At 40.2% G+C, this 24,661-nt stretch overlaps 1 protein-coding gene across 1 annotated transcript in view; it reads left to right on the forward strand.

The window, feature by feature from the left end:
- The window catches only part of Gtf2f2 (general transcription factor IIF subunit 2), a 116,153-nt gene that overhangs the window by 57,256 nt on the left and 34,236 nt on the right, over nt 1-24,661 (forward strand). The window contains exon 5 of the mRNA XM_051195359.1: nt 3,800-3,881. Within this exon, the coding sequence (XP_051051316.1) occupies nt 3,800-3,881 (82 nt within the window). The remainder of the gene's footprint in view (nt 1-3,799; nt 3,882-24,661) is intronic.

Raw genomic sequence — 24,661 nt, forward strand, 5'->3', positions numbered from 1 at the left:
AACAAATATGTGATTAATGTGTATTCCTGTGCTTTATCTCAGGACTTTAAAGTGTTTAGCTGCTTGTTTAGTAATGTAAGATAAAGCTTTGCTTTGAGTAGAGTGGATGCTCGTTGACCATCTGCTTTCTCTTTCTTGTGGAAACTAAACCTATAATTTAAACAATCAGTTTTGGTTTTTTCAATTACAAAACAAGTATTTAGATGCTGCAGTAACACTAATCAAATCTATGTAGATATACACTTATTTTCTGTCTCTAGGTTCATAACAAACTAGAAAGTATGCTTTAAAAGCAATTTGCCTTTACAAGTCTTTAACAGAAGATTTACATAGAAACAGCCCTGGGTGCCACACCCCTTAATTTAATAAGCTTATCTGATCCATAATCAAATTACATAATTAAATTAGCATCAACAAGTTTGAGCAGAAGTATGTGGGAGTACTTGAGATTAACCTACTACCCACTAGTGTATGGTGAGCTATGGGCATCTGTCATTGTATTTAATAGTGCGTAAATGAGTGCCTGTGTTAATCTGGAAATAAATTAAAGATGTATGTCTAATGCTTCCATTATATTGAACTTGCTTATGTACCTTTTCCCCATCCTGCTAGACCTGAATATGAGAAGAGTTCTGTGAGCTCAGCTCTTTTCCCTCATATTCTCCAGAAATGTCTTGTTTCTAGTGTTTTATAGATCCATAAATAAGTCAGGTCCTAGAGTGCTGGCCTGGCAGGAAAGAGGACTGATGCTCTTCCGGAGGATCCAAGTTCATATCTCAGCACCACATCTGGTGCTCATGACCTACTGGAACTCCAGCTCCAAGACATTAAACTCCCTCCTCTGGCCTCTCTAGGCACTTACACACATGTGGCATGTACATAAACATACACATTTTATTTACGTTACTCTCCCAGAAGACCAGTGTTCTGTTCCCAGTACCACAGTCAGGTGGCTCACCACCCCTGTAGCTCCTGCCACAGAGGATCCGGGACCTTTGACCTATGGGCACCTGCAAACAAATCACACACTCACAGGCACTCGAAGATATAAAAAAATAGGAATTCAATTTAAATTAAATTAAAGAAAGTTATTTTGGGTGTGGCGGCACACCACTTTAATCCCAAATCTTGGGAGACAGAAACAGGTGTATCTCTGCAAGTTCTAGGTTAGGCATGGCTATATAGAGAGACCTTGTCTCACAAACACAACAAAGGGCAATGTAAATGTATTGAATTTTGAAATTTTTTGGTAAATTCACAAATAAACCTAGTTTGTTTTTTGGTATGTTGTCTGATATATATATTAATATATGTGTGTGTACATATATTAATATATATATTATATATCCTGGAATGTTGAAACCAAGCTCCTTCTAAGAATAATATGGCACAGAACAGACATTTGAGGATGGTTACAGTCATCGCTACAGTCCCTAACCACAGAGGCACGCTCCCTTTATCTCTGATGTTTCTAGTGTGCTTTGCATGGCGTCTTTATGCAATAGGTACTTGATAAATGTGTAGTAAATGTAAAAGAGTAAAAAGGGATTATTTTTCAAATACTTGGCATTCTTTCAAATTGGTCCAAAGGTAGTTTTAAGTAAAGATTCCTGTATTGAGGCATTTTTAATCATAATGTTTTTATAACTACAAAATTGTAAATTTGTTTTCTATTTATACTTTGTAATTGCCAGCAGTGGTGTGCAAGTGAGTGCTTTGAGCTAGAATTTCATGTTTAATACCTTTCCCTTGAACTATAAGTAATGTGTTGAAGAAAAGAAGCATGGTTCATTGGGAAAAAACAAGAGCATGTTCCCATTAGACTTTGACGAGTATGTGCTAGCTTTAAACAGAGAACAGGCAAATCATGTTAGGGGGTGCCTAAACCAAAGTAAGATGGCCTTCTAGATTTAAGAGTGGGAGTAACAGAAGTGGAGCGCTTACTAACACCAGCCACTTGATGGGAACATTCATTGCTAATGATTAAAACTTTCCCTCTAACTTGAGTAGCATTTGAAAGCAGTTTTAGGCCTGAAATGATGGTAAACAGAAAAGTATGGTCTGAGGAAGTGAATGTTACTGCTCTGTTTGAGTATCCTTGACTGAAGAATAGAATGTGGCATCAACTTGAAATGAGCAGGGGCCTTGAACTCCCTTCCCAGCCTTTCAGTGTTACACACATGGAGAGAATTAAGTTCAGTGTATCCTCTTAAAGTAGGTACTGCTAAATGGTGGGGAGCATTAACAAATGGTACTAAAGGTAGCCATGTTAGCATTCAACATTAGTAAATCCTGGGCTTTGTGGTTGACTTATTATCAGGATTCTATCCTAGACTTACTTTGTTTTAGACAAGCCTCTTTTACTGTCTAGGGTTGGACTTTTCCTCATACACGTAAGAACAAAATACATCAGAATTTTTCAGATTTTACTAATGTGAGACTGGAGCATGTGCTTGTTTAGGACTCTCAATTTCACCAGAGACCAGCTGGGATATATGATTTGTGATTGCTTTGAGAAAATTCAGGATTTAGTCTTCCTAACTTCACTCATGACAGGGACTTATTTTCAGGTTTAGAATGTAAAGAATTGTGTGGTTTGTATAGTACTGATTTCCTGGCATACTGTGGTGTGCACCAGGTGTGGGTCTTGTCATTATGCTTTCCGGGCACAATGAGGTGCTCTGGGAATATTTAATTCAGATGGTGTGTTTCATAATCAGTATTTAGGACCACACTAGAAGATTCTATTGTGTGAATTGTGTAGATGTGGTTCCGTATGAGTCTGCGTTTTATTGGTGTGTCACTGCTCATACAGCAAACGTGCTGTTTGAATGAAGATAGTGCTGTATCTTAATCATCTTTGGTTCTGCGATGCCCACGTGGTGCGTCTGCATGGTAGTCATTTACATTAGTGGAATGAAGAAGTGAATCAGTGCATTCCTCCTCAGTCAGGATTTTCTTGACTCTCTTCTCAGAGCTCAGGTGAATTCTCATGGAAATGACTGACAGTAGCTGTTTCTAACCAGTCTTACATTTTCAGGTTTTCCTGAGGCTGCTGTCTGTGAGAGCCATTCATATGCCTGCCCTGAGTGCCTGATCCAGTGGGCTTGAAAGTTCCAGGCTTTGTTTCCTCTTTCTGTTTCTCCTGGTTTTAAGTCAGGGTCATTAGAAGGAAGAAAATTGCATTTCTGTTTAAACAGATATTTATAGTAGCTTCACTGTTTGCTACTACTTCATTGTCTTGCTGGGTAGCCCAGGCTTGCCTAAAATATGCAATCCCTCTTATCTTCCTTCCCAGTGCTACTACAAACATATGCATTCCTTGGTTTACAGATTCACGTTGACACACTCTTTATCATTTATGATTCAGAGTATACAGTGTAAGCTCAATAAGGAGTTGCCCATTTTCACAGCATTTTCTTAGCTGTTCTAGAACCTCATTCCTGTGTGTGTATGGATCTTTGATTTAGTGCCTTAGAGTTACTGTATTTCCAGAAGTTACTTGTTACAGATGGAATCCTTCACCTTTTTGTTTGTGTGCCCTTTTAGATCTGTTATGTGTGTTTAAAGCTGTTGTTGATAAAGGGCAGTGCAGCTCAAGAAACAAGCAAAACAGTCTCCAGTTTACAGCTTGCTAAAAATGATGCTTCTCTATTCTGATAAATGATGTTGCTATCAACTTAATGTCATCCTTTTGTTTCCTTGGATTCTATGAATTATGTTATAGTTATGTGTCAAAATGCCATCTTGGAAATGATGAATGTTATCTCTGAATACAGTTTTTCCCTTTCCATTCAAGATAAACTGTCATTGGAAGGAATAGTGGTACAGAGAGCGGAATGCCGACCTGCTGCCAGTGAAAACTACATGAGATTAAAGAGGTTGGTGTTTCCTCACTTTAAACTGATACTTGATATTTTTCTTGGGGCTTAGGATACTTAATGTTAGATTGTTGATTGGCTTCATACAGGCCATGGTTTCTGTTTGTAACATTTGCAAATTCAATATGATGGTACACACTCTTCTTCCCTCTCCTCCCCCCAAACAGGGTTTTTCTGTATTGCTTTGGAGCCTGTCCTGGAACTAGCTCTGTAGACCAGGCTGGCCTCGAACTCAGAGATCCACCTGCCCCTGCCTCCCAACGATGGGATTAAACGTGTGCGCCATCACACACTTTTTTTTTTTTAATTTTATTTTTTTTTAGAAATTTATTTTTTATTTATTTATATATGTATTTATTATGTATACAGTGTTCTGTCTGCATGTATCCCTGCAAGCCCGAAGAAGGCACCAGATCTCATTACAGATGGTTGTGAGCCACCATGTGGTTGCTGGGAATTGAACTCAGGACCTCTGGAATAGCAGCCAGTGCTCTTAACCTCTGAGCCATTTTTCCAGCCCCCACCACACACTTTTAATCCCAAACAGATTTCTGTGAGTGAGACTAGCTGGTCTATATAGTGAGTTCCAAGCTGTCCAGGGCTACACAGTGACTTTATCTCAAAAACAAAACAGAAGCAAGTAAAAAAGGTTTCTTTAGAGAACAGTCAGAATCCAGCAATTGGAGTTACCATAACCCATTGTGTTAATGCATTCTGAAAGCAAAGTTGATAAGATATTTTTTCCTAGTTGTACTTAATATTATGTAAGCTCCAGTCTAAGCACTCATACGTGTGTGCACATTTGTTCATATGAGTATGGTGTATGGGTCAAAGGTCATCCTTGATTGGTGTCCTCGGGTACCTTCTACCTTGTCTTGTTTGTTTTGTGGTGGTGTCTTGATTTGGTTTGGTTTTAGAGACCTTATCTTCTGAGACAGGGCTCTCAATTGGTGTGGAGCTTGCTGCTTTAAATGAGCTGGCTGGCCAGCAGTTGGCGATTTATTTACCTGTCTCCACCTCCTAGCACTGAGATAGTAATGCACCCTTGCTTGGGTTCAAAAGAGCAAACCCAAGTCCTCATTCTTAGCATATGGGTTTCCAAGGAAGCTATCCTCCCCCACCCATAAATCTTGATTCTGTAATGGCATGTTTCAGAGGTCTTGGTACTGTTTTATTTTCAAAGGCTTTCAATTTTCCTACAATGAATGTATAACAGATTGCAGAAGCAGGTATGGTTGTCAAAATATCATATTGCTTTCGATCTATTGAGAATTTTATAAACTTGCATATTGTTAATGAGATTTTGTTTGCTTCTGCTCACCAACTTTCATATGCCATTAACACTTTGTAATTACTATTTAAAGACAGTAACTTTGAGTCAGCATTTTTTTCAAAACCCTGAAGAAATGTTTTATACCAATTTGATGATTTGTATTTGATAAATTTCAGGTCCATGAGATTAGAATTGCTCCGTCATCCATCCATCCATCTACCCATTCATTCATTCTGTACTGTCTTCCAGGTGTATTTTAGGTACTAGAGAAAGTTATGCATGGGAAAGATGAGGTTGTTTAGCAGCTTCGCCATGGGCTGGTTGTAAGCATGCAGCACTGCTCCTTGAGAAAGTGCTGTCCCAGATGTGGTCTCCCAGCTCTCCAGCAGTCTTACCTAGGAGGCTGTAGTTGGATTTAGCAGCTTTAATGTCACGTTGTATTATAACACCTCCTCCCCTTTTCCTGATTGCATTAGATGCTGTTTCCTGGGAGTGGCTCAAGAAAGCTAGATGTGATTTTGTTCTTTTGTCTAATCATTCCCTATTTTAAATGCCTCCCCGGGGCAAGTGAAAGAATGGCAGTCAAAATGAAAATTAGCTTTGTAAAACTGTCAAAGATACTTCACTCTTTATTTGGAGCCTATAAAGTATATGCTATAATACAAGCCTTTTCCAGAAATGATCTTTAGATAACTGCAAGTGTTGAGAAGTACAAAATTAGGTGTTGGGCTACTTGTTGAGATCTCTTTTTGTGGTCTCAATTTTCCTTAAAGGACTTACCTGAGAATGAGAGCAACCAGACCACCTGCTATGTTTGCAAACTGTCTGCCTTATTTTTACCAAAATGAAAATTACATAGCTTTAAAAATATGCTCTACCGCCAAGTGACTTAAGAAGAAGAGTGCTTCAGGAAGTGCTGGTCACGTGTGTCACGGGGTAGATGACATCAGTTTTGAAGGCTGGGGTTAAGTAGAAAAAGATGAGGGTGGAAAGGACCTTCAGAATAAATGACCTGTCATATAGACACAGGGAAGATTGTAAGGTGTGTAAGCCTAGGTGTGGGACTTGTGTAAGACTACAGATGCCTTTCTCATGAACTCACACTCATACATTATATACTATTTGTCCAGTATGTCAGAAGCAACTCCAGAGCCTATCACCAGCATTCTCTTAGCTCAGGTGATGCCACACCTAGGTCCAAAACCTCTCCTACCCCACAGCCAATGTCTCAGAATCTTGCAGATTCTACCTTCAAAGTCTTTTTTTTTTTTTTTTTTTTTTTTTTTCTCCCCTGTATTCCAACCTTACCTTACACAAGCCACAGAAGTACTCGGGCTTTCTCATCTAGGTTACTGCAGCTGCCATCCACTAGAATCCTGCTTCCCACCCAAGTGTCCTCAGCACAGTAGCCAGCTCCATGGCAGGCCTTTTAAACTCTGAATCATGTCATTCCTTGCTCCTGGAGTCTCAGGTGTTTCCTGTCTTGTTCAGAATAAAATTCAAGTCTTTGTAGTGGTCACTCTATTCTATGTGCCTTCTCTCCATCCTTGTCTCTTCTGCCCATTTTGTATCAACTACCCCAGCCTCCTAATAGTCTGTGAAAACTAGTCTTGCTCGTATCCTGGGCCCTTTGTTCTGTGTCTGCTCAAGTACTCCTTTTCATTAAGGCCCACCCTACCTTTACTTCCAGCTTCTCCCTACTACAGTTAAAGTTCTCACAAGAACGGGGGTTTTACTAGTTTTTTACTTTAGATTTGGTATCTATCTGTCTAATTCTTTCTTGCATACATCTAGAATATTTCATGAGACACGACAAGCAAATACTTGGTAAGAGTGGCAGAAAAAAATGGGCTTGAAAGTTGAGATTCACATGTCGTTTAGGAAGGTACTGAAGAGGTTTTTGGGTTTTTTTTGTTTGTTTGTTTGTTTTTAACTGGTTAGTCTATGAAGAGATTTGTATCTTAACCAGATGCCTCAAACAGTATATGCTTCAGAATGGAGGTGGCAGGTTGTGTTTCTGGGATGTTCTGAGGCAGAGTCTTGGACTAAGTCAACGCAAACTTGTGTGGTTGTGAGATGACCGATTGCTCTAGCTGGCCCTGATGTATGTCCCTCTGTGACTATGTCAGAGTGACTCCATTTCATCCTGTGTATCACACCGGAAAGAATATGCCAGTGAAAGAGGAGGGAGTGGAGGGTTTTTGTAATTCCCATACCTATCTTAATGTAAATCCTAGTTGACAGTGTACCAGAAAGACTGAAAGCAGAAAGTACTTAGCTTTGCCAGGGCAGTACCAGTGATTAAACTCAAAATAGCAAGGCTGTAAGTCGTGAGGTAAGTTGTGTCTCTTATATTTCACTTGTAATTACTTAAGTGTCAGGTGTACGCTTTGATCACTGAGGTGAAGCTCAGTGTGTTTTTAAATCAAAGGATGTCGTTCTTGCTCCAGAGTTGGCAGTCTCTGAACCTGCAAAAACACACATGCACCCACTTCTGTAAGAACATGCTTATTGATACTGCAGCAGTGAGAAGAGCTGTGGAAGGAGAGCTGGGAAGGCAGACCGGCCACACTGAAGCAGGAGTGTTTGAGAGCAGAATTGGCAAGTGGGGCATCACACAGCTCAGTATCACACGTATGATCGAGTACTCTGTCCTTAGTGCTGCCGTTCACGTGTGAACTGCCTTCAATTTCAACTGCTCCTCTGGATAGACATGCTTAGATCACACTTCAAGGTGATGTTCCAGATGTGCCCAGGGGTTTCCCATCTCATGCCGTTGTTACATACATGCCACACGTTTTCCCCACAATGTCTTTGCCTCTGCACCTTTAGAACCAACCTGTCTATTATGCCCTTTATTTAGCAAAACCTCTTTATTACTTCCCATTCCCCACCCCACTTGGGATCTGCCATTTCTCTATTGAGTATTGCCACATACTTACTCTTTAATGGTGTGTGTAAATGTCTGAATGTGTCCTGTTTTCTCTTGTCCTGGGAAATTTGATTTTTTTTTTTTTTTTTTTTTAATATTCTGATCATCAGGATGGCAGGGGCTGCATTATCCTTCCTTTCCTTCCTTTCTCCCTGTTTTCTATTTTGTATTTGTGGTTTGTTGAATGGTATACTCTGAATAACAAAATAGCCAAAGAAATATACATATATAGGAGTGCAGTAGATTAAAGTGGAAAAGAATTGCCAAAATGACATACAGAAACATGGGAATCATTGACACCAGCGTTTCTATTTCTTTTACTCAATGCCATTCTTAAAGTCTGGACTTTTTCAGTGGTGTGTGTGTGTGTGTGTGTGTGTGTGTGTGTGTGTGTGTGTGTGTAAATGTGCATGCATATACACACACTCACCTTTGAACAGGAAAATGTGACTGTAAAAAGTATATAAACACTGAGAATTTTATTTTAGTAAAAAGTTCTTATTACAGCTCTATTAAATTTTGGTTGGTAAAATGTCTCAGTTATGAAGATTATCTACCCATCAAATGTAAATTAGTAAGATTGTGTTGTTTATTTAAAAGGTAGAAGATAAGTATGTAATGCTCAGAAATGAAAGAGGAGCTGAGGAGTTGCCATAAGTGTATACCGCTTCCCCAGAGGACCGACCTGTATTTGGCCCCAGCAGCCTTGCTGGGGGGGGAGGGGGTCACAGCTGTCTGTAACTCCAGCTCTGGAGGATCTGAAGCCTCTGGCTTCTGTGGGCACCTGCACTTGGGGCACATACACCCACCCATGTCCATATTCTTAAATAAATAAAGTCAGGCTTTATAAATAAATAAAAGGGAAGTGCATGTGAGCCCTTGTGTTCACTCCCTAGCACTACTTCATGAGTATGAAAAAACAAATGATGGCTTATAGAAATACACCCCTGACGCCACCGCTCACACGCCTGCAGCTTTTTGATGCAGCATTGTGCTGTGTATCTCAGGCATCTGGGTTCTTCTTGATCCACCAGTGCTGCCATTACGGCACATGCCACCGCCATGTTGCCTAAGCCTGTTTACCGAAGACCTTTCTTTCCTTGATAGAAGTTGGTAGTTTTAAAATTTTATTAGTGAGTTTTTATTGTATGATATTTTAGTGAATGGCAGTTGAACTACATGCTCTTAGTAAAAAGTGACTATATTACAAAGTATAATGTTATAAATAATGTATTTATAAATATAAATATAAAAAATGTATTTATAAGAATAATCAGTTATATTTTAGGAGAATTTTATTTTAGTAACCAATTCTTATTGTAGCTCTCTGTTATTGAATTTTGGCTGATAAATTGTTCAGTTATGCAAATTACATATTCATTAAATATAAGTTAGTAAGATCCTGTCATTTATCTAGATAAAGATAGAAGTTGAAATGGAACTAGTATTATAGTAAGTCCTAGGAATATTGAAACCCTTCAACAAACGAAGTTCAGGTTGAGAGAAATGATCCTGCTGTCATTTCCCTCTGTCTGATGCCATCACACAGTAGACTTGTTCATGAATCTGGATGGCCACTAGGCAGTGTAGAAGGTAAGCATCAGCACCCATGACTAGTTTTGTTTGCTGCTCTTAAAACCTTGGAGTGAGCTTTTCACATGTTGAGGGAGACGTTCCATGCTTTGTTGCTTCTCCATGTCTGATGTTAATTTGAGTTGATTGATGCCAGTGTGTCAGTAGAAGAGACTCATTTTGAGGTGGTGAATATATTTAACATCAATTCATAGTGATGTGTTATTTAAAGTTGATTTAATTTTGCTTCATTGAATGTAACTTATTTTCGTTTGTTGAGTTCTTTATCTTTAATACAGTTAAAGTATATGATCAACATATTTATAGTTTGTAGCCAGATTTTTCTTTCAGTTGCCAGCTCACCAAAAATGACATGGAGACTTATTATTAATTATGAAAACTCAGCCTGTAGCTTAGGCTTCTTTCTAACTAGCTGCTATAACTTAAATTAACCCATTTCTATTCATCTACATGGTGCCACGTGGCTCGTGGCTTTTATCTCTCCTCCTGCTTGTCTTGTTCCCTCTGCATCTGGCTGGCAACTCTGCCTTTCTTGTCTGTACCCGAGTCCCTGCTATACGTCCTGTGTAGCTTATTGCCGTTTAGCTTTTTTATTAAACCAATCACAGTGACATATCGTTACACAATGTAATAAAATATCTTGCAACCATAGTTTATGCTTCAATTTGTTCACTACAGAAGGACGCCTGCCTGCCATCCCAATGTGTTTTCTTATAGGAAAGTGGTTCCAATAGGAGAATTTGTGGCTTTGGGCCTTTTACATGTATATATCACCACCTCGTGTAAGAGAACTTGCTCCCAAAGCTTTTGCTTTCACGGGTTGATAAGATCTCTCAGTGGGTAAAGGTACTTGCTAGAGAGCCTGAGTTTGGTTCTCATGAATAACATGGCTAATGAAAAGAAGAGATTTTTTTTTCTTTTTAAGTTTATTTTTTATTTTGTCAACATTTGTGGAGGGAAAAAAAATGAATCTCCTTTTGCATTAAGACCCTAGATAGGGGCCAGGCAATGGTGGTACACACCTTCAATCCTAGTACTCGGGAGAACCAAATACAGCTGGATCTTTGTGAGTTCAAGGCCAGCCTGGTCTGTGGAGAGAGTTTCAGAACAGCCAGAGTTACACAGAGAAACCCTACCTGGAAAAAAAATCATGGGGGAAAGAGAATGACTGACTGAGTGGAATAAATGTTCTAGCAGAAAGCATGTTAGTGATGGAAACATTCATCCCACTCAGATAGTCATACTTTTGCTTACTTCCCGTGGGGAGGAAGGACCATTTTATTCTAAATATGATCAAGACTTCCATTAGAAAATAATTCTGGGGCTGGAGCAATGTCTCAGTGGTTAAGAACACTGGTTGTTCTTCCAGAGGTGCTAGGTTTGATTTCCAGCACTTACATGGTGGTTCACAACCATTTCTAAATCCAGTCCTGTGGGATACAACACCCTCTTCTGGTTTCTGCAGGCACCATGTGTGCACATGAAACACATATACATGCATACATACAGGCTAAACACATACATGTGGATAAGTAGAAAAGAACTCTGGACTTGTTGACATCTTGATAATAGGACAGATAGTTAAGAGGTTGAATGCTGGGATCAGACTGCATGCATGCTCAGAGACCAGCTCTCTGACAACTGATCGCAGCAGTGCACATGGCCTATTTTTTTTTTTCTTTTTCTTTTTTTCTTTTTTTCCCCTGTTAAATGGGACAGTGGCATTTTTCTCAGTATGAATACTCTACAATTGCAAATGTTCACTGTTAACCTTATGGCCAACCCTTAACCATGCAAGAATAGCTATCCTAGCTTTGAAAGTTGACCCAACCCCATCGAGTTTGTCTCATGATAGAGGAGGCAGAGGGGTGCTTTTTAAATGCTACTTTTAAAAATTGTATGTGTGGGTGTTTTTCATGCATGAATGTCTGTTCACCACATGTGTGCCTGGTCCCCATAGAGAACAGAAAAGAACATCAAAGTCCCTGCAACTAGAGTTAAAGATGGTTGTGAGCCACCATTTGGCTGCTAAGAATTGAACCCAGGTATTCTGGAAAAGAGCCAGTGCTCTTAACCACTGAGCTATCTCTCAGCCCCAGCTTTCTAAATATTAAGTATGCTAATACAATCAAGTTGACTTTAGTGCATAAAGAGAATAAGTGCTAAGAGAATGTCTTGGGGTTTCTGTCCCTGTGAAGAGACACCGTGACCACAGCAACTCTTATAAAGGAAAACATTTAACAGGGGCTCACTTATAGTTTCAGAGATGTAGTCCATTATCATCGCAGCAAGAAGTATTGCAGTGTGCAGGGAGACATGGTGCTGCAGATGTAGCTGAGAGTTCTACATCTGGATCTGAGGCATCAGGTGGAGACTGTGTGCCACACTGGGTGTAACTTGAGCATATGAGGCTCTAAAGCCCACCCCCCACAGTGATACACTTCCTCCAACAAGGCTACACCTCCTAATAGTGCCATTCCCTATGGGCCAAGCATTCAGACACATGAGTCCATGGAGCCATTTCTTTTCAAACCACCATAGAGAAGAAATTTGAAGATCTTACAGTAGAGTTCTAAGATAGTAATTCTCTCTTCAGAAGGGGACAGGACTGCTTGGATAGGTTCCAGTTGATTCTGGAGCTGAATTAACTCTCAGTATCATCTCGTCACTCTGCTGTCTTTACTCAAGGACTTCTTTTTGCTGTTACTGTTAGCTGCATATGGGGAGATAGCAGACAACTAGGTGGGGTTTGAATGTGCAGTCCTGCTGATGATGCTTAGAAGTCTAAAGAAGTCTTAAGGGTTTCCTGAGTCAGTTTCTGAAATGGTCTCGTTGTTCTCCAAGCAGTGATAAAGTGCCCAAGTGCATAATTTTTTTTAATGTGGATCTATAAATCTCTATGATTACAGATTTTTTTTTAAGGCTGGGAGCTTCTATCCTTCTGAAGCACTAATGGGGAATAAAGGCATCTAAGTCTTTTCTGTCATAAGGTTGCTTCTGTTCCTGCATTCTCTTCCTGTACTGCTGCTTTTTAATTGTCTGTTTACAAGAAGCTAGTCGGCTTCTTTATTGTATTTTTTTCTATTTTTTGAGATGATAATTACGTAATTTACCCCCTTTAAAACACTAAAACAGCCAGGTGTGGTGGTGCACACCTTTAATCGAAGCATGGGTGGCAGTGGTAGGCAGATCTCTTGTGAGTACAGGGCCTGTCTCACCCAACCCCCACCCTAAAAAGGACTAAAACAGACTCTTTCTGGGCACCTTGTTTAGAGCAAGGAGGACACCTTAGAGAGCTTGAGGGCAGCACCTTCCCCGTCTTCAGCTCTCAGAGAACAGACCCTGGCAGTGTCCACAGGTCACTGCTGCAGACTGCTCCAGGAGGTTTACTCGTTGTGAGATGACAGTCTCCAAGTGAGTGTAGACACTTTTAGGAACACATATTGAAACGAGCTCACGACCTAAACAACAGACTGAGGTTTTACAGAAGTGATCATCTCCTTTCGGGTCATCCAGTGTCTTTCGGCATGTGAGTGCCCTTCCATCCTGAGCATCTCTGGTCTGTCTGTCAAACTCCTACGCTTGTTCTTTTTGTTCCTCTGCTGGTACCAAATGTGGTTTCTCCTGTGGAGCCCAGATGTGTGGTCTTCTGTTATTGTTGTTGTTGTTTAATGTGGGAATGTAAGTCTTTTAAAATCAAATGTTCTTTTAAAGGCCAGAGAACGGAAAGAACCTCTGTGTTCTGGATCCTTCTTGCTCCCATTGTGGCCCAAGTGTGCGCACTGGATGAGGACCAGCCACTTCCTACCCCCACATGAATCTTGTGCTTCCCCTGACCTGCTCTCCAGGGGGTTTGTTTTCTGCTTGCCCTGCTCATCCCTTCACATGCAGCACAGATGTCAGAGTTCCTTGACAGCTGCCCCACACAGAGCAAACATCACCTCCCCAGTTCCTGCTGCATGTCCCCTAATTAACTACTAGCCACATTTTCCTTTTCATTTACTCCATTTCATGTTGCTCTTGTCCCTTTCTAAGATTTTGAGCTCTTTGAGTCTAGGAAGTGGTTGTCATCCATCCAGTGAACACTAGCAAAGGTCAACATTTGAAAATGAAAGGTTTATAGTCCCACATTGACTGACAGAAAGGTGTGTTTAAAGGTATTTGTCTGCGTTTACAAGTGAAGGTGTTAAGTCCTGGGTCGCATTATTGGCATGTGGTTCGTTCCCAGAGCCTCACAGCTTTGCAGAATGAAAATACCTCAGGATAAGTCTGTCTTTGTTCATTCACAGCTGAAAGTCAGCAGGGCTAACCTCAGGCAAAACTCAATAGAATGATTGTCTATTATCTGGCCATTTCCTTTTCCACCTTCCTTCTTAGCAATGTCTATATTTAGACATTGATTTTTTTTTATCTCATTCTGATCTTTTTATCCTGTCAATTCTGAATACATCCAGTCAAACTGAGTGCTTGATATGAAAGCTGTTACAGAGTGTTGAAATCGCTGCTCAAGGTATTTGAGTGGGCTGTTTTCCATGGAAGGAAGAGAAGTCACTGGAGTTTCACCATTTATAGATTGGCCCCAGACAAAGCCTAATCGGTTTTAGTTTGTTAGAAGGTTTGTCACCAGGACAACCATCTCTGCCTCTGGGCCAGCAAGCTGTGTTGTAAATCTGTTCTAAAACCTAAAACTGGCTGGTGAAGGTGGCCTTCCTAGATGACCAGACCATGTTCCCTTAGGTGGAACCAAGACCATTTTGACTAATCTACCTGGTGTTGTTACAACTCGGAATAAGGAATGTATCCCTCAGATGTTTTGATTTTATGTTAGAAAGTTGTGGTGATTTACAGGTGTGGTTAATGAAGGCATTATTACCATATGCCAAAAAATGGTCACAGTAATTGGTGTGAATCATTGCTGTCTTGGATGTGAAATATGTCTTCCATGTGGCACCACCACTGCAAAATGGGCAGACTTGGGAGGGAGCCAGGCTCCCAGTGCTGCAGACCTATATATGTGCCCTGCTTTCTTTGTGGGTCACATAAAGTCTAGTATGCTTCTCCCGGTCCTTGTAGGTACTGAGGTTTTTTATCCTTTGGACCATAATTCCCTGAAGCTTTTCAGGCTAAGAAAAGGTGCCATATCCTCCTTTGTTAGTAAGAATTGTGGTCAGTACCTGGGACTACCAAACATTGTCAGTCAAGTCTTTAACTTACCAGTGGGGTGAACTTAATTTATACTTTGAGATGATCAGAACTTGGTCTTTGCACTGTGTTATCCCCAGAATATAAGCTGTGACTCTTAAAAATCAGTGTCTGCATCTCACTTGAGACTCAAATGAGGTTGTCAAGGGGGTATTATATAGAAAATTTTTAAAGCAGTCATTCATTTCCTAAGTAACGGATTTTTTTTTTTTAAGAAAAAAAAAAACGACTGATTAGTGGAAATGAATTTAGAGTCAGATCACTCTTAAATGGCTTCGTGTAGCCTTTATCTGTTCTTTTCATTTACTTTTCATTATAAAAACTTGTTTCCACTTTCACAAGTGAGTTGTGGAAAAGTTAAATGATTCTCTTAGGCTCACAGTTTGTAAATGGCAAAGCTGGAATTTGAACCAATATCAAATGGAATCCAGGACACTGTTGACAGGTTATTTCTTCCAGGTCTAGTGGTTTCAAAATACTGTCTAGTGCTCTAGGAAAAAAGAAGGAAGCTTGCACACTCCTTCCTCTCTTGAATGGCTCTTGCTCTAAAAGCCTCAAAACTTAAACTGATATTATTAGTACCATAACTGTAGGATTACAAAGTAGATGTAGTAAAAATAGTAATGCAAGATATATAATTATTTCCATTTGGAATTTTTACCTAGGTTCTGATCTTGCAACTTTCCATGAAGTTTGATATCACAACTGTAATTAGAGCTACATATATTGGCTGAAGAAAGGTAGAATAGCAAATTGCTTTATCTATGTCAAATCTGGAATGCTTTAGTAATTTTGGTGAAATAGTTGTGTCATTTAGAAGTATTCATCGATGTATTTCTAAGAAAGATGGTCATTAGAAATGTGTCTGGTATCTAATAGCTCTAAAATAAAGAAAGAATAAAAGTTGTGAGGGCTTAACTAATTAGAGTCTCCCGGCTTCCTGGGATTTTGGTCACTATGAGTCATTCCTTTTTAAGTTATGGCATGCCACATTGATTTATAAACTTGTGTTACTTCCTCACGCTTCATAGCTCCCAAGCATCATTTATTACTCATTGGTCAACAGGTATTTGCTAAGCATCTAAGCATACTAAGCAATGGAACATTAAAAACCCATCAGAGATACTGCTTTTGGAAAATAGGTTAAACTGATGTAGTGTCTGCCCTGTTTTGTGCGGTGTAAGAGCTTGGCATAGGCAGGAAATAATAAAGTTCATAAATCCACAGGAGCAGTAAAGTCAGAGAGGAGACACTGATAACTGTGGGGGGAGTCGAGGCAGGAGCAGCAAAGCACAGTCAGGCAGAGCAGTAGGAGTAGTACTTAATAAACCATCCTGAGAAGATGACGGAACACATAAAGGGGGCCTATGAGTAAAGCTGGCTGTAGAGTATGTCTGTGCCAGGCTGAAGGCTAGACTCCCTCTAATGGTATCCCTGATGAGTGTCCTACTATACAGGAATTTCTTAGGTCTCCTCTAAGACATTATCCTTGATATACCCTCCTCATTCACTTACTGAAGTCTTTTTAAATGTATGTGTTTTTTAATGATTGTTTCTCCTGCATGTATGTATGTATGCATGCATGTATGTGTGTGCACTATGTGTGTGCCTGGTGCCCATGGAGACCAGAAGAGAGCATTGGATCTCCTGGTACTGGGGATGGTTGTGAGCTTCCATAGGTGCTAGGAGTTGAACCATGTGCTCTGTGAGAGGAACAAGTGCTCCTAGCCACAAAATTTTTTTTTTTAAGATTTATTTTTAGCAGGTCAGTACTGCTATACTCCTTTAATTCCAGCACTCGGGTGGCAGAGGCAGGCAGGTCTCTGTGAGTTTGAGACCAGCCTGGTCCAGGACAGCCTCCAAAGCCACAGAGAAACCCTGTCTCGAAAAACCAAAAAAAAAAAAAAAAAAAAAACCAGATTTATTTAATGTGTTTGCCTGCATGTATGTTTACATCACATATATGCAGAGGCCAGAAGAGGGCATCAGATCCCTGGATCTGTAGTAATAGACAGTTGTGACTGACTATATGGGTACAAGGAAGAGAAACCAATGAGCTTTTTCCCTAGCCCTTTTAGTCTTCCTTTAGGTGAGTTCTTATCTCTGTAACTCTTTGTACCCAACATTTTATACATTTAAAATAAACCAGTATAGATACATATGTATGTCTATATGTATTGTGTATGTATACATGTGTGTAATGTGTGCATGTGTGGAAACTCCAACATGTGTCTATCCTCCTGAGACCAGTCCCCCCCCCCCCGAGTTTCATATTCATGTGTGTAGTATTCCCTTGACCAGCGGTTGTCAACCTGTAGGTTGAAGGACTTGCATATGAGATATTAATGTCAGATATTTTTTACATTACAACTCATAACTGTAGCAAAATTACAGTTATGAAGTAACAACAAAATAATTTTATTATTTGGGGTTGCCACACAACATGAGGAACTAACTGTATTAAAGGATCACAGCATTAGGAAGGTTGAGAACCACTGCCCTTGACTGTCCTACTTGGATGCCTGTCATTTTAGCATACCCAACCCAGTCTAGAATCCTACATAACACTAAGTAAGGGATGGTTTTTGTTTCTATATATACTCAGAGCTAGTTGTACAATGATAAGTGAGCATTTGTTCATAAATTGGCAACCTCAAAAGTGACAGCAGTGCACCAGATCAAGCACTGGGCTGTCGTACGTAGAAGCCAGTGTCATGCACAGGAGGAGTACCATTAGTATAAGGTCAGCCTGTGCTACATGATAAGTTTGAGGCCAGCCTGGGCTACTTAGCAAGATCCCTGCAATAATAAGTAAATTGATTTATTTATTTTTAATTTAAAGATTTGTCAAGGCTGTGCATGATCTGAACCTCAAAACTTTGTGTTAGATAGTAAAGCTTCTTCAGCCTCCTCTCATTCATTAGAGCAGCCCAGGAGACCACCTTCTGTCTCCAGAACAGGAGCAGTCTCATCTCTAGTTTCTTCTGTCATGCAGTTGTCAGTTCATGCAGCCATCCCTGACCCTACGGGGTGAAATAATATAGCCTTCCTCTCAGTGCTACTTCCTAGTTACTTGCTGTGAAGGTACACCAGCACGAAGTTATTCTTATAAAAGAAATCATTAAATTGGGGCTGGCTTCCAGTTCATTACCATGTCAGAGAACATGGTACTGAAGCAGTAGCTGAGAGCTACATCCCGATCCATAGGTAGCGAGAGGGGAAGATATTGCTGGGTCTGGTGTGGGCTTTTGAAACCTAAGTCCACCCAAGTGACACACTTCCTCCAACAAGGCCACACCACCTAATCCTTCTCAGATAGTGCTACTCCCAGGTGGCAAAGCATTAAAATATATGAGTCATTGGGGGGTCATTCTTATTCAGATCACACCTGCCTTGATGTCTCAATTTTATTCTTAACACTTAAATACCTTTATTAATTATGATTGATGTATTGCCTGTGTGCTCATAACTTAGTATAAGGTATAATGGATGATGGTGCATAAAAAATACTTGTTACATGAATAAATGTTGCTTGTAATCTTATTTTTAAATGGTGTGTGTGTCTTGTCTGTTTTGTGATTATGTGCATGTGTGTGCAAGTGCCGTGGAGGCTAGAGTTCTGCCCCCTGGAGCTGAAGTTACAGGTTTGTGAGCAACCTGAGGTAGATGCCAGGAATTGAACTCTGGTCCTGTGGAAGAGCAGTGCATACTCTTAACCACTAATCTTCAGCCCCTTAACTGTTTTTTCTTGAGTTTTTTCTTTTAGGTGTGTGGGAGTGGGTGGCTCCATGTGAGCAGGCACTTATGGAGGGGCAGCCTTCTTTATAATTTAAAGTTTTTCATCTTTGGTTTCTTTTTAAGGTCCCTGCATGTCCCAGCCCAGCCTTACACTGTGATCCTCCTTCCTCAGTCACTTCACTGTTCAAATTATAGACACGTAACACCAGCTTAGTCTCTCTAATTGGATAATCAAGCTATAGGCTTTTCTTCTTTTACTAAACCCTGACAGTTTTACCCTGCTGAGCCATGTCTCCACCCCTCCTCCCAACATAGTTCTTCGATCTTAATAAAAATGTATTTATAATAACATTGGGTATGTCATACTATATGATAAGTACATGTACTGTCATGTTGTAGTTATGATCACAAGTGTCCTCCCCCAAAAGCTCATGTTTAAGGTTTGATTCCCTAGTGGGGTATTGTGAGGTAGGAGAAACCTAAATGCAGCATTGAAAAAAAAAGAAAGAAAAAAGGTAGGGCTTTTGCCAAGAAGATGTGGCCTCAAAGGAGATATTGGGTACCAGCTATTCCTCCTCCCCTTTTTTGCATTGTGGCCATGGAGTGAGTGGTTCTGCCCTTCACTCACTCCTTATGGTGATGTACAGGCTAATCTTGGACCTTTAGTCTTTGTAAGATGAATGAGTCGTGTATTTCTTATAGTAATGGAAAACTAGCGTAGTTGAAACCGAAGTTAATACTATACAGAGCAGAACCCACCACATCTGTATTTTATATTGTTAATAATATGGAGCAGAGTTCCCCATTAGTATCAGTATTATATTCCATATAAAATCAATGGTTTCATGGCCAAGCTTCACAAGTTCATATAATAACTCTCTAAGTAAACTTTGGACATCTTACAGCAACAGACAGGGATAAACAGATGAGAAAGCCACTCATCTTGGAGTTGATACTCAGTATTCTAGATAGTTAAATATCTTTATATAGTCCATCTACTTCATGGACTACAGCTACACCATTAGCCTTTAAAACTTCATTTCATTGTCCAGGATGATGCAGGTATATAGAGAAAACTTACTGCCCACATGTGTACGCGCACACACATCCCTCAGGAGGCTAACATGAACAAGAAATACTTTAATTGGTGAGTCTGTTTACCGGTGCTGTCTGCTACACTCATCAGTTTTGGAGGAGGTGGGTGTGGTGATGGACGGACAAATGATATTGTTCACAGAATTTTCAGTTCTTATTATATAACTACCTTGTGTGCCATCTGGCGTTTTGCTGTAGTGTGTTAATTACTTGTGCTACTGCTATTTCTGTTATTACTGCACTTTGGCTTAGCTGCTTCTTAAGTACAAAACTTTAGGTGTTTGTTTTGTTCATTAAATGCTACCCTTTGGGGTGAAATCCATGGAATTCAGCCCATGTAGTCTATAAATGGTGGTGCAGTGTACTTACTCAGACATATACAAAATGACTACTGGTAATCATATTAAAGAAATAATTGCTTTTGTGAATATTTTGTTATAAAAATTATCTCTCGGGTTTTCTTACTATGTTTCTTTCCTAAAATTTTATAGGAATAGGGTGTTTATTTTAGTTTATGTTTTTGTTATTGGGGTTTTTTTGTTTTTGTTTTTTTTTTCTAGACAAAGTTTCTCTGTGGCTTTGGAGGCTGTCCAGGAACTAGCTCTTGTAGACCAGGCTGGTCTTGAACTCACAGAGATGTGCCATCACCCACCAATGGCTCCTCTCCTTTTTTGATTTATTGTTTTTAATTCCTGGGGGCTAGGAATCCAGTGTGTGTTAAAAAAGAGAATCACATAGGCTCTGAGTTGGTTGCTGAGATGGTTTCTGGAATTCTTTTGGGTTCTGGTGAAGGTACATGTCATTCATAGTATCTAATAAGTCACAAAATTAAAGTAGGTTATCTCAGCTTAAGAACCTTCATTAGGGTAACTTGGTCTTTGTGAGAATAATACATGAGTGCCGTCTTTCTGAAACTCGGCTATTTAATAAAGTATTGTTAATTAAATTTCCTGACGTCTTTCCTGGTGCTGAGCTAGGAAACTGAACCGTGCAAGCAAATGAGCTCTTATTATTAAGCTGCTGATTTTCAGAGTTGATTTCTCTGCTGATCATTAAAATTTCTATCATAGCTGAAGTAGGCAGCTTCAAAGTCTGGTTTGTTTTGTTTTGTTTGGTGCTGATGATGATGGCCAAACCCTGTGCCTCCTGAATGGTACAGGCAGATGTTCCACGGCTTTGCCCATGTCGGGGTATTTCAGAGTTGGGCCAGTGCACATTCCTTTACCCTCCAGCTGCTTTGTGAGCCACCTTCTTTTGTAGGCACTGTCGGCGATTGTATGTACAAAATATTAAGGAAGATACTATTTCTCTTTCAAAGGCTTGCATAGTCCAGGTTCTTCCTAGCTTTTGTGTGAGTATGTAAATCAGCTGAGGTCTTGCCAGAAGACTGTAGATCCCAGAACCATCAGCAGAGGTCTGCGCTGGAAGACACCATGGTTCACAGACAATCTGAAGAGTTTGATATAGGTGGGTGGCCCTTAGAGTGTGTAAGAGCTGCAGATTATATATAAAGTCTAAATTGTAAAGACCTCTCTGGGAGATATGCTTTCAGATAATATGCAGACAAGAGTAAAACAGTGCTCTATGTGACCCAGTTTCTGTGTAAGCTAAACTGTAATCATATGCTACAGAATGTTTTTTTTTTTTTTAAACAAGGAACCATAAAATTATCATCCCTTAAAATGATCACCTCATTAAATTACAGCTCTCTTAGCTGATGAAGTACACTGATGTTCTGATAATAATGTGCCTATAATATACTTCTCAGAAGTGTCCCATCATTAAGTGTTGCTGGCCCTGTCTCAAGTCTGTATGAGGGTAATGCTGATACAGGGTCCAGGCTGTCCTTAAACTCATCCTCCTGCCTAAGCCTTCGAAATGTTTGGAGTGTAGGTGCACACTGTCTTGCCCAGCCCAGAAGTTTATCTTTTAACTTCCTCACCACAGTTAATCCTTGTCCTAAGAAGGACATTGGCCTGTTAACATGCTTCCTCCCAAAGCCAGCAGTGAGTAGGTTAGAACAAAGACAGAACATTCAGGGGCTTTAAAGGTACAGTGTCAGGGAGTGTATCTTGAACAGTACACTCCCAGAAATTGTATTGTATTAATGTTTCTTCCACCGACAGGATTCTAGGTAGCTAGCAGGGACTTAGTTGTAATTATGGATCGTTTTGTACTGTACAAATTCTATTCCAAGTGGTTGGGTTACCCATTTAAAACTATATGAGAGGCCATATACCATGTGTCACTCAAATTCAGCCATGGTCTCTGCAGCCTGCTTCCTCATACAGCACAGCATAGGGGTGGAGCTTTCCTCCTTGTAGGTAGGTGTGTGGTCTGAGCAGCCCTCCCTTCACAAGTGATACCACTGACGTAAGTGTCATTCCTGTACATAGTAGGGCCTGTTTTCTCCCATCATCTCTTAAACAACCATTAATATCCAGAATATTAATGTCCGGGTATTACTCATTTTCTTTTCTCAGTTTTTATTAATTTGTTTGGTCTTCTATGTTGATTTTAAAAAAACAATCTTACCAAATTAATAAAACTCCAGTAAAAACTTGTGTTTTCAAGCCAGGATATTGAGAGGGATTTCTGTTTGGTTATTTCATCTTAACCATGTAGAGATGTCGCTGCCTGGTCCAGGCTCTTTTGTGTCTTCCTGTATTGTGAATTCCTGCATAGAAAGTTGAGCAGTTTTGCTAAGAATTGCCTATTGCAGTTGCTTTTCTTTTAATAAATATGGCCCAGCTGGAGTATAAAAAAACTAGTTTGGGATACTTAAACTTTTGGACTGAATACTTTTTCCAGTTGTTTATTTGTTTTCTTAAAGGGTATCACTGTTGGTATCACTGTTAACCTACAAATGTATATTGGCATTTTTCAAAATCTCACTAATTTATGAAACCTAGAAGAGTGCATAATCAAGTTTGACATAAACTTTGTTCTCTTAGTTATTTAAATAAAAAATGTAAAATAAAATTGAGTATTGATCAGAACTTGTTTTTTAATTTTCAGTTTTGGTTTACTGATTTCTTTGCCCTAAGAAAAACACACTCATGCACCTATGGGATCATGGATCTCTTTAGACAACTGACCCTTACAGTGGCAGTTTTGTAGTGTGGCAATTTGTTGCATGCTGGTGACATTTCACTACAAACGTGATGAAACCATTGTGTGCAGTGGGGTCCCTCAACAGTTCCCTCGCCCTGTGTCTACTTTCACTGAAGAGTTTTGCTAGTGAGCTTTAAGTGGGTTGTAGATCAATAGTTATGTCTGCTGCCTGATGGGTACTGGACTCTGGATGTATTTAATAGTGTGTAATTGAATAACGTGGGTTGTTGGACGTTTATGCTCACTTTGTAAGTAGCTAGGGGACACTGGTTCCTCTAGTGACCACTTATGCAGTAGAGAGATGAGTAAAGTACCAGGGGAAATGGGACACTGTGGATCAAGAGACAGCTTCCCTGGGGAGATGCAGCCCAAGAAGGCATTGCCATGACAGACGAGGACCTGAACTAAGGAAGGCTTCCTGAGTGAGCATCCTTCCAGACGCTCCAGAAAGTTCCTTTGGGGTCTGCCTTGCCTTTCCTTTGTATGATGCCAAGGCCTTTGCTGGGCTCCTGCAGTGCTGCCTGACAATGCCCAGGTAGTATTAGGCCTTTTGAAATTAGTGGCTGTGCGTGTCTGCTCCCTGCACGCACCCCCCATTCTTCCCTTAGTCTGCTCTTCACTTCCTTGTCTGCTTGTCGTGGGACATGACCTTCATTTTAAAGAGGCCTTTGCTACAGCCCTGAAGTCTAGCAGCTGACTCCCGATAGCTAGCTTGGCACACGGGCCTTCATCAGTCCCACTTCTCTTGCTGTGTTCCTCTCTCTTCTACTCTCTTCCTTTCTCCCGCTCTCTTGTTCTCTCTTTTCTCACTTTTTCACTCTTAGAATTTCTCAAATTTCCTCACTCTTCATGGAATTGGCCACCTTCTCCTGGTCCCTATTCTCCCTCTCCTTTTGCGCAGTAAGTATCTACTGAGGGCCTCACCCACCTGCATCAAGCCTCTCCTTAGTCCTCCAGACCGTCACCCTGCCTTCTCTATGGTTTTGTTCACTTTCTTCTGCCAGGCAGTGGTGGTGCACGCCTTTAATCCCAGCACTTGGGAGGCAGAGACAGGCAGATCTTTGTGAGTTCCAGGTCAGTGTCCAAAGCTACAGAGAAGCACTGTCTTTTTTTTTTTTTTTTTTTTTTTTTTTGTTTACTTTCTTCTAATAGAAAAAATGTGCAGTGCTCCTCCTTAGTCTTCTGTGTATCCCCTCAGTGTAGAAAGAGCCAGAGACCATATGGCTGAAGGCTGTGGGGGCCCCTTGCCTATTTGCAGTCCTGTTTGGCAATCATGGAAATTTTCCCTATGTAATATGGGTATCAGTGCCTCAGCAGCTGGCCATACATAGCACTCTCTCCCTTGAAAGCTGCCTCCTTCTCATTTTCTCCCTGACTTGATTAGGCTTTAGTTAACACAAAACTCTTAATTTTTTAAACAGTGTGCTAAAATTTACATTTTCTTTTAAGAAACTCTTTTTGAATCTTGGCCCACATTAGTGGCTACACACTGCCAGATATTTCTCATCTATTCCAGCATTTATATTTTCACGGAGTCACTGATGAATTAGCCTCTTGCTATATCTGCTTAGTCACCATAGCAACGGTGTCTTGGTTAGTATACACCTGGGTAGCTTCCTGCAGTTTGACATGATGCACAGCCAATAATTCTGACTTCTGCTCATAGGCAACTGGAATTTTGTAGATGGTGCTTTTTAATTTACTGAAGAGAAGTTGTTGGCTTCCACTGCTGTATTGTGTTGGTATCCATCACATAGTCTTCGAGTGTGGAAGTTTTAATTTAGAAAAATGATTCAGACTTTTGTAGCTACCTAGAGAAACAGTACTTCCCTC

The sequence above is a fragment of the Phodopus roborovskii genome, unplaced genomic scaffold (assembly GCF_943737965.1).
Source record: "Phodopus roborovskii unplaced genomic scaffold, PHOROB, whole genome shotgun sequence".
Classification (NCBI taxonomy): Eukaryota; Metazoa; Chordata; class Mammalia; order Rodentia; family Cricetidae; genus Phodopus; species Phodopus roborovskii.